The sequence below is a fragment of the Hydra vulgaris genome, chromosome 03 (assembly GCF_038396675.1).
Source record: "Hydra vulgaris chromosome 03, alternate assembly HydraT2T_AEP".
Lineage (NCBI taxonomy): Eukaryota > Metazoa > Cnidaria > Hydrozoa > Anthoathecata > Hydridae > Hydra > Hydra vulgaris.
Genome location: NC_088922.1, coordinates 33,935,308 through 33,947,103, shown reverse-complemented (window position 1 = coordinate 33,947,103; position 11,796 = coordinate 33,935,308). Strand labels below are relative to the sequence as shown.

Here is an 11,796-nt window from a genome sequence, read left to right as displayed (position 1 = left end):
TTTTTCTTACATAACGCACTATTGTATACTACTTAGCTTTAAATAGCTACAAAGAGCTCTAATAGCTAGCACAGCAACATTCGTTTATTTAGTGTAAAACTAGTTTTTATAATAACATTGGTCTAACGTTGTATGAACATTGGCTCAATATTGGGCCAAGGTTGCAAAACACATTGGCCCAATATTGTATACAACGTTGGGCCAATATTGTATACAACGTTGGGCCAATGCCTAAACAATGTTTAAACCTGCATTGGCCCAACAGCTAATTTCAACGTTGGGCCAATGTATTGACATGCATTGGCCCAACGTTGGGCCAATGTAAGCTTGCTATCTGGGATTTAATGTAACTATTACTTGAGCTCACTTATTTTTTATAGTTTTTTAGGAGAAACTTATTTTCGTGCCTGCATTTAGAAATCAATTCCGATTTTTTGTTTAATAAACATTCTTGGTTTGCATGTGTAATAATTTCAAATTTTTCTTGTAGGCATAGTATGCATTTTTTGGAAATATTGTTATATGCAGGTGCTGTTTTGAGGATGGACCAGTTCAGTAAAAATCATCAATATTTTTATCTTTTAATTCCCATGTATATATTGACAGATGGTGTCTTTTGAATACTTTTTATTTTTAAAGGATTGCTTATAATTGGCAAAACATTTTTTCCATTCACTCTCTGTTATGCCAATATATTGTTTTTCAGGTACATTCTTAGAGGAAACAACACATTTATATACTACCTTTTTTGATAAACAACTTCCACTCATTGGACAATTGATTTTTTGTTTACAAATTACAATTTTCTGTAGTTTTTTTATTTAGGATTTCTTTTTTGTTTAATAAAGCATTATTGTGATCTTTTATAATTCTTTCCATATTTTTTGACATTACAAACAGTATACTTGTATACGACTCTAATAAAGAATAAGATTTGGAGTTTCAAAGCGAAATGTTTTAAAAGCGAAAAATTTCGTATATTAATTTTTATTATTTTATATATATATATATATATATATATATATATATATATATATATATATATATGTTTATATGTTTATATATATATATATATATATTATAATTGATTTTTTGACGAGATAAAATAAAAATAACTACACTATTTTTACTACTAAAAGTTTCATGCGTTTAGCAATTATCAGGTAAAAAATACATGTATTTATATTCGTATATATATATTTTTTATCTGATGATTGCTAAACGCATGAAACTTTTAGTAGTAAAAATCATGTAATTATTTTTATTTAATCTCGTTTATATATATATATATATTTTACCTGATGATTGCTAAACGCATGAAACTTTTAGTAGTAAAAATCATGTAGTTATTTTTATTTAATCTCGTCAAAAAATCAATTATATATAGCTCTGATATCATTCATTGAGCACTCTTGCTGAATATATATATATATATATATATATATATATATATATATATATATATATATATATATATATATATATATATATATATATATATATATATATATATATATATGTATATATATATATATATATATATATATATATATATATATATATATATATATATGTATATATATATATATATATATATATATATATATATATATATATATATATATATATATATATTTATTCTATATTCAGTAATTAATTTCATGAATTACATAATCTTCAAAAAAATGTCACAATGTTTTCAAAAAATTTTGAAAAAATAAAGTTATATATTCTTAATATTAATGAAGGAGAGCGGCACCAGGCACTTCTATGCTAAGGATACTCGGTGTATCTGATTAACTTTTTATTTTTTTTATTTTTAGAAAGTTCTTGAATCTAAACCTAAACTTAAAACTAAACTAAACTTTATATATATATATATATATATATATATATATATATATATATATATATATATATATATATATATATATATATATAATATAAGTTGTCAAGTTTAATTAAAAATTTTAATGCTAAAATGTTGTTAGCATGAAAAAACGATTTGTTTACAAAAATAAAATAGAAAACAACTGTTGCTATCTAAATTTTATATCGTAACGAAGAACCGCAGCCATTTTAAAAGCATTTAAAAACGTTTAATAATTACTGACGCATACGTGCCTAAACATAGCGCTTTTTCCCAATATCTAAACGACCGTGCACGGTTTTGAGCACCGAAAGATTTTTTTTTACCTAATTTTTATAAATACCTAAAATGTTTTATAATTTATAACTAGTTTATAAACAACGGTTTCAACTCATATTTCTAATATATTCAGATCGGAAGTTATACTCAAAAAACAAAATATTTTAACAGAATAATTGGATAAAAAAATATTAATTAGTTGTATTTTATTTTCGGTTTTGGCGTTGAAGTGTTTGCAACAGTCACTGCTTCTTGTGTAGTTGTTTTCTTTCATTTCAAAACTATATTATTGCCTTTTTTATCATTTAAAATATTTTTATTTCCAGCGAATTTATTCTATTCATTACGTTAAAAAATGTCTGCAATAGACGTTACATCATTCCCAAGGGACACTTCGTTGTAAATAAAATATTAACTTTTTTTTTTTCTTTACTTAGCAACCGCAAAAATAACAATTAAAAAAAAATGAGTATAATATTTTTAAAACTTTTTTTGGTGACCCAAGAAGTCCTTACGGTCTTATCACTGAACATCTCATTCCAAACCGATCACGCAAAATTTGCCTAGAGATGGCTATGAACCACCAATCTAATACTTCCGAGGCAAGCGCGCGACTAATACCTAATATATATATATATATATATATATATATATATATATATATATATATATATATATATATATATATATATATACATATAAGATTATCAAAGTCTTTTTTAAAGTTATCAACCAACTTATTTAACCTTTCATTATCAACTATAAAACAAAATAAAACTCATTATCTATCAATCAACTTATTTACCCAAATAATTATTTAATCAACATCAACACTTATTCTACCCGTAAACCAAAAGTCTCACTTTAGCAAGTTTCACACCATATATCAAATTACAATTTCGACGTTTCCACCAACGACTTGATAAAAATTGTTTTTTCTTATTGGGTTTAAAATAAGCATTCTGTCTTCTTTAAATTTGATGGAAAAATTCTAATACTTTTTATTTTTATTTTTTATTCATATTCCATTTTTATTCATATTTTCAGTCATTTAAATATTCTCTATTCTATAGAAAAAGAAAGGAAAAAAAGCAACCAAAGAGTCATCAAGCGCCCGAGTTAAATTGCCCCGGGCGCCGGATGACTTTGCCGAATTTTTAAAATAAGAGTTAAATATAGATTCATATGTTTATAGTATTGCATAGTTTATACTGTTATAGTATTTTTTTACTTAAAAATTGTTATATTAGGGCTAAACAGGTAATCAAGTTACTTAACTTATATATAAGTTATAATATATTACTGATTTAGTTAATATCAAAACTGTCAAAACCTGCGCACAACTAAAAGTAAAAGAAGTAAAAAAAAGAAGTTTTTTATTACTGCTGGTTTTTACCTCAAGAGCCCTTTATAATATTGCCCCACATATCCCTTCCCCCTCCTCCTCCTTAATTACCCCATCCCCCTCGTGGATTTTATCTCGGTGAAAGTTAAAGAACCATGGGAGCTAGTTACCATTTTCCTTTCTACAAAACTTTGTGATTTCGATTCCTTAACTGCCATTACCTGTGCCTTATATATAATCGCTGGCTGCTGGTGTAAATTAAGTGAAAGTGTTTTAGATGTCTCGAAGAGGAGGGAGGACTCCTACATCTGTGTTTGTTAGAAATGTTCATCACGATGTCAGGTAAATATAAGTAGCATAATACTTAGCTTCAGATCGTTATGGAAATCAATATGTAAAAGTAAATCATTAAATTTGAAATGACAACCTTTCTCAAGTTCTAAGTTAAACTACTATTTTAAAATAAACAAATTATTTTTTGTTATGTTTTTCAAATTTAATAAAAAAAATTTAATAAGTTTTTTACTATCAAAGAAATTTACTAATAGACAAACAAAAAAAAATTAAAAAAAGGAATTTATAAAAAGATTTCATTTAAATTTTTTTAAAAATTTATCATTTATTTTACATTTAAATTAATAATAGATTTAAAGTTTACGTAATTTTAACTATTATTTCTATAAACAGATATCAAATATTTGATGATTTCTTGTATGGCATTATTATTTAGTGACCATAACATGTTTTTTTACTTGTCTTTTCTACGACTAATCTCGTAGCCTTTTTGCAATTTATAATTAAATATCCTAAAAATGAGATATAAAGATAAAAAATTAAGAGCTATATAATTTTAGGTCTTTAAATTATTTACTAATAAGAGGTTTTTAAAATACATGTTTAAATGAGATGTATTTCGTCAATTTATACCGAATTTGATAGTTATGTATTTTCTGTAATGTAAAAATATTAAAAACATCTTCTAATTATTTAGTTATTTTTCTTTTTCATATTTATTCTTAAATTAATATATGTTTGTTTTGGTTTAGAAAACCCAAAGTTTTCCTTAAAAAATCTTTAAAATATCCTGGTATTTAGAATTAGCTATTGGCTGGCCATTCTGTAACAAGAGATTACTTTTATAATATACTAAGAAGCTTGTAGAGTCAAAATAAACATATTTTATTCTGTCTTTCATATTATTTTTTGTTTGAATTATGTATTACTATAAATTGCATTTTAGTCTAAGTTATAATAAAGTTACTTCGCTTTAAAAGCGAAATAACTTTAATAGAACTTAGATAAAATTTAAGTTAAAGCTCTAGACTGCAAGGTTTAAATAGAATTTTTTATTTATTTAAAATGCATCATTATAATTTAGCAACAATTTAACAAAAAGCTCAAATGAGTAATTGCATTTATCTAAAGTTGTGAATTTAAAATATTTAGCATCTTTTTGATTTATTTTAATTGTTTGAAATTCACAATTTTTTAGGCACTTATTAATTTGCCAATCTAGTTTTAGATACAGTTAATTCCTGGTAAGCCAATTAACTCAAACTTTTTTATCTCAAACTGTTTTTTATTGTCCCTTTGCTATAAACTTATCTAAGCTTTAGCTAACGACTTAGCTAAAAACACTTAGCTTAAGTCGAACATTTGTTTAGTTAAACCGAGGTTTGAGTTATTTAGAATTTTCTTTATGCGAAATAAAATATTGTATTTGCCTAGAATATCATCCTCCATAAAAAAATTGAAAATGCAGACATTTGTCAAAGTTATAGCATTTAGAAGTGCATCTAAGCTGTCCAAAAATAATTATTTATAAATAATTATTATAGTAGGTTTATGTTGGGCAGGGTTTAAACATAATATGGTATTTTAAGTTACAAACTGATTTTATAAGGTAATTTTTATTAAGGTTTTAGTCAGATACAATTGTTTCACATAGGGGACATGATATTTTAAGATACACGTTGATATAATATATATATTTAACAAAGTTTTTTGCCAGATATGACTGTTATACATGGAGGATATGATGTCTTAAGATACAAATCAATTTAAATGTTATATTTTACCAAGTTAATAGGCTGATAAGATTCTTATATATGGGGATATGATATGATATAGTGTGTAATATTTTACTGAGCTTTATGTCAGATAAGATTCTTTTACACTTTTAAATCTATTCCTACATAGTATAGATTTGAACATTAAGTTTTTATAAAATTAGAGTTTAATTTAGCACTACTTTTACATACTGTTCAAGAGCAAGAAAAAGAATTATTTAAATATTGGTGGAATATGTACCTTATATATATTTCATGTACCATATATATATCTCATGTACCATATATATTTTTAGATGACTGCCATGTTGAGTTCATTTTAGAATACTTAAACACTTTAAATTTAATAGGAGAAATTTAAAGTGTTTAAGAGAAAGAAAAATAAAAGCATTTTTATTTTATGAATTTATAAATAAAGAAAGTTTTTTAAAAGCTGGTCTTACTAGCAATAAAATTTTTTTGACATTCATCACAGATTATTCAGAAACCACTGCAAATTAAAATAATGGTGCAAAATTATCTTGATAATGAATTAACAAATAAAGATGAATAAGAACAAGGCTTCAGTGGATGTTTTCAAAAGTAGTCGTGTTTTTAGCGAGCAGGGATTATTGTATATGTATTATATCTTCCGTGTATATCAATCATATCTGATATGAAACTTACTAAAATATAGCATGTAAGATCAATTTGTTACTTAAAATATTGTATCCCCTGTGTATTGTATTTGACAAAACTTAATGAAGTATATCTTATAAAATCAATTTGTTACTTACCATATCATGTTAAAACAATGTCCTATATATACCTACTATAAACAACATTGTGTCAAAAACAGTTCTAAAAAGTATTGCTTTTAATATTTACAATCAACTTTTAAGAAATTTATGTAAATATAGTACTAGGAGATCCAATTACAATACAAAGCCATTATTTACTGACGCTTAAGAATGACATTTAAAACAATATATTATGTGGATTTTTAAAATGTGATTTTGACCATTGCACAGTGGGCCAAAATGGTGGACAAATCTAAAAAAAATCTGAAAGCATCTCGCAAGTTGTGACAGCCACTACAATCCTTAAGCTCTTTACTTCATTGGCAATTAATTGCCAACCTCAAACTGTTAGAGGTCGGAATTAGGTCAGCAAAAAAAATTTTAAACAAAGGGGTTACCATAAAACATAGAAACGAAGTCAGCAATTTTTTGCTGACCTTAAACACTCTAAGGTCAGCATTGCTGAATGTCGACCCTAATTCTGAGGGCTATATATATATGTATTTTTAGTTTGAATCCTTTATCTTAATAGTTTGATGTCTAAATTTTATTTGAAATTTAACTTCGTCAAAACCTAGTTAGAAACTGTGTAACTCAGCTTATATTACAGCAATAATGTTTTTTCTTGTGTGTGTTTCTTTTTAGCACAAAAATTATTTGATATAATTTTTAATATATATATATAGTGATGATAAAATAATATTTAAGGTTAATAAAATTTCGTTTAGGTCTGAAGATTTAAGACGTATATTTGAGAAGTATGGAGATATTAGTGATGTATACATTCCTTTAGACTATTACACAAGAGAGCCAAGAGGGTTTGCTTATGTTCAATATCTTTTCATGATTTTTTTAAAAGTAATATTAAACTTTTTTATGCTTATTTCAGTTTTAAAGAAAAGTACAAAAACAAAGAAATAAAGGAAGAAAAGTATTAATGAAGTGAAGTTGGCCTCTGATTGCAAAAGAGCAATTTAAAAGATACCTTGACAGGTATCAATATATTGATACATATTTTGGGAGTATCTATAAATCTTATACTAAGTAATGCAAACAAATTTCAGCTGTACTATATCTTAATATTTTAAATAATAAATTAGGCACAAAGTAAAATTTAAAGATTTATTGGTCTTAAATTAAAATTTGAAGATTTATTGGTCTTAAATTTTAGCATTAAAAATTTTGGTCATTGATGTGTGTTATATGCACCAGAGTTAAGGCAGACTCACCCAGACTATAAAGTCCTGCTTCTAAATTACATGACACTTCAAAATGATTTCTACTTTTTACCCCAGTCCATTCATAAAACATTGAAATAACAGAACTTTAGAGTCTTGGTGAGTATAAAGACCCATGATTCTGAACAGTCTGAAAGTTCATATCTTGGACTTCCTATCCCTGATGTATAATTTTTTTATAAAAGCAATCTAATTAGCAACTTTGACATTTAAAAGAATTAAAACTTAAAAATGAAAAAATAAAGGATGTTTAGATTTCAATTCAGCTTTGCATTAAGTAACACGGAAATAACGTTTTTCAAACTAGTTCATGGAATTTTAAAGCAAAAACAAAAATACATTTTTCTTATTAAATCAGTACGTTAAATTTTTTTGGCTAAACCTGTATTTTTTGTATTTAAATTTTCAGATTTAACGATAAAGGTAAAGTTGCATTGAAAGGATAAAATAAGCATGTGAAAGACAAAGAATAAAAGTAAAGAGTTTTAAGAAATCTCTGAAAGTCAAATCTAAAGTGAAGAAAAGTCATGAAAGAAAAAAAGTTAAAGAGGGTTTTAAGTTTCTTCAATGTATAAAGTAAAGATGAAGGAAATTTGGGTAATAGGTAATGGGTAAAGAAATTGGTTAAAATCCAAAGAATTTAAAGTAAAAAGAATGCGGTATATCGCATAAGTGGTTTCTTTTAAGGTAGGGTATGTTTAATTATTTGCTTTAAGCCTTTTCTTAACTGTGTTGGGCACGTTTGATTACGAAGATGATGCCGAGGATGCAGTTGATGGTTTAGACGGAACAACTTTGTTTGGTAGACAAATCTTTTGCAAAAATGCTCGTGGTGGACGAAAGAGTATGTTTAAAATAATTGTTTGTTTATTGAGAAAGTTTAAAAATTCGCTACTAACATATAACTTTATATTTAGCTCCGCATCAAATGAGGTACAAGGATGGACCGTATAGGTAAATTCTACTCATATAATCTTAATAACTCTCTCTGTATATATATATGTATGTATGTATGTATTTAACTAGTATAATTTTATTGAGTGAATTAGTATAGTTTTTGATATTAGTTTTGACAAAAGTATTATTGAAACATTATTTTCCCTAAGGAGACGAAGTTATTCTCGAAGTCGTTCTCGTTCACGAAGTCCTAGAAGACGTCGAAGGACGCGATCTCGCTCTCGCTCTAGAAATAAGTACTCTCGCAGTAGAAGCCCTCCTCGATACAGTAAATCACCTATTCGTACCTCAAAAAGAAGTCAGAGCAGGAGTCGATCTCGATCCAAGACGCGGTCCTCCTCTCGTTCTCCATAATAAGAGATTGAGAGTGATTATATATATTTATTCTGAACTTTTAACAGCTACGATATATTGTAATATAAGTTTTTTTTTACATAATGCAGTGTTGGCTTTCTCAAAATGTGTTGTAATTAATGCTTTTATTTTATTAGAGTCTTACGAATGGTGAAAACCAGAGCTAAATAGTAGTGGGTTATCGAAGTGCATAGAAGATCCAAATCAAGTCCTATTCTTATGTAGTGAGTGACTGGGTTGATATGACCGGGACCGCGTTTGATAAAAGATAGCCAGTGCCTTGTCACAAAAACCATTTTGGATTTCACTTGACTTTTTTTGTCTTGATTTTGCTTTAGGGTTACTTTGTTTTTCTGCTTAAGAGATTCGTTGGTGTCTTTCGTAAACAACAATTTTGCCCCTTATCACTAAATGTCATTGCAAACTCATTTTAAAATTTTTTTGTCCGTTATAAAATTAAGAAAATCTACTGCTTCTTCAATACTTACCGGAATTTTTTCAAAATGGATTATATATAAGGTGGATTATATATTTTTCAAGATGGATTATATATACCATTTGACATCTAGTATGTATTGATTTAACAGTACTTTAGAGTTCATTTAAATCGTTTTTTTAAAAATTTATCAGATCAATTAAATATTGGTTTGAATTGTGTACATGCAGTAACTAGAATCAAAGTAGGGAAGAGGGGTTAAATTGAGTATTTTTTTTTTAGTTTTGTGATAAATTGGTCGGTCTAAAATACCTTTAAAAAAACCAAGTTTTGACTGATCTTCGATACTTATTCGAAGATCAGTCTTCGAGCCTAAATTTTAAATTTAAGTTGAAAACCTGTTAAATACCCTCTTCTTCCATTCCGACCGTCTTAATACTATTTCTAAATTTCAGCAAAAATAATAATAATGACTTATTACTATATTATTAAATATATTGATATCAATATTTGTATAAAATTAGCTTCAGTATAACGAATAATAAAGAGTTATGTGATTGGTATCTATGCTTGAATGATAAATGTTTGAAAACGGTGTGCTCGAATTTTAGAAGCTGATTCTCAAATTCGTTTACAGTATCCGGAAATAATTTGAGCTTGTACAGCAAAATTAAAATTGCTGTAGATAAATTTTAATCGTTAAAATAAACATTAAAAAAACAAAAGCAAACAAAAAAAGAGATATATATGAGCTGATGTCCTTTATACCGCCTATTTTAGAAAATAATTGTTAAGTATGTATATCAATTAAAAAAAACCAGCAAAGTTGTATATAGAAAAGCTTCCCTCAATTGGTACAAAATCACGGCAAATGACTGAAGCATTAACACTTAAACAACTTCAAGTTGGAGAAGAAATGATACATACTGTAGAAAGTAATTCAGACAATTGTTTTCACAGTGACGGTACCACTAAACACCATGGCCCCCACAAAGTAAGGAGTGGGGTGGGGTGGGGTGGGATGGCGGTACTGTAGCACTGGGGCCTGAAGGTAAAGAGTACCCAGTGGTAGTAACCGGAAAAGTTATAAAATATTATTGTTTTGAATTAAAAATAAATGTGAAAAGAAAAACTTTTGAACCAAAAACATTGTCTAAAATTAAAAAGTAGAAAACAAACAGGTATTTCAACAATTCAGGTAAACTTCTTATTTTTTTCACTTATTTCATATATATATTGTCGATTTTTTACGATGATTTCTTTGAGCGATTCCTGAAGCTAAACTCATCTTCGTTATGAAATATAATTTAGTAGTCGTAACGGTAATAAGTAGCTTAACATTTATATTTGCATTTAAGAGCTATTGTCTGAGAAATCTAGGCAAAGTCTGGAAGTGATGTCTTTAAATTGTCCCCATTTTCAGATGCTTTGTAAAAGACAATGAAAGTAGGCCACTGGTAAAAATTTTTTCGAAAATTCCTATTTATTTCAGAGATATTGGGTCCCAAAAATTAGCCCATTTTTAGAAAAATTTGCGCTTCGAGTGCTATTGCTACTTTGAGGAGCAGTTTTAGCAACAAGAATATGACAGAAACATTTTTTTTTATTTTTTTGCTAATCTGGGTAGATTTCTACAGTAAAAGTAAAAATTCAACATGGTTACATTTTTGGTTGTCTATAAATCATGGTCCGAAACCACAAAATTTAAAATTTTACCCTAACTTGGAGCTCTTATATCTCTTAAGACCAATACTTGCACTTTGTTTTTTTAGGTATTTTTGAAAGGTACTAAGACATACATTGATTTTATGGGACAAAAATTATGTAAATACAAGGACCTGGGAAAGAGTAACCTGCCAAAAATCACTTTTTGCGTTCAACGCGTTTTGATAGATTACCCATAACAAACGTGGCCTTAGGTCTGCCATAAACAGTATAAATTATTTAGTTTTTTTAGACATGCATCATCCAATATCTGAAAAAAATTCCATGTGCTCGGGTGATAAAAAGCCTACAGAAGTCCTAGAAGTGGCCTTATTTTGCCATTTATTTAACTGAAAAATATCCTAGCAACGGTATAGATATGCTTAGCAACGGCTACACTACATCCTTAATAATTTGTACTGCAATAAAAAATTTTAATATAATACTTTTTTATAACGGATAAAAACTAGTTTTTTAACTTTATCAATGAAAGAAGCATTAAACTTCAAAATCAACGTTTTTTAACTTTTGTAACTTTTTTTTAACTAGTTTTTTAACTTTATCAATAAAAGAAACATTAAACTTCAAAACAAACTTCTCTTCTTTAAAATCAACGTTTTCATTAAACTTCAAAATCAACGTTTTCAAAAATATAAGAAGTTTATAAATGGCCAATCTGAATTTTCACGTTGTCAATATCGTCTTTTGAGAGAGTGAATAGTCTCCTCATTGATTAGTTTGTGTTGGTGCATCAATCTTACAAAC

General features: G+C 26.9%; 1 protein-coding gene across 1 annotated transcript; it reads left to right on the top strand.

Annotated features, from left to right (window-relative positions):
- The first annotated feature begins 3,667 nt into the window (after nt 1–3,667).
- On the top strand, nt 3,668–8,997 carry LOC100209597 (serine/arginine-rich splicing factor 2). The gene is made up of 5 exons (XM_065792982.1): nt 3,668–3,836; nt 7,071–7,175; nt 8,321–8,424; nt 8,498–8,534; nt 8,687–8,997. The coding sequence occupies exons 1-5, from the start codon at nt 3,772–3,774 to the stop codon at nt 8,889–8,891; spliced, it is 516 nt and encodes a 171-aa protein (XP_065649054.1). The 5' UTR covers nt 3,668–3,771; the 3' UTR covers nt 8,892–8,997.
- The last annotated feature ends 2,799 nt before the right edge of the window (nt 8,998–11,796 follow it).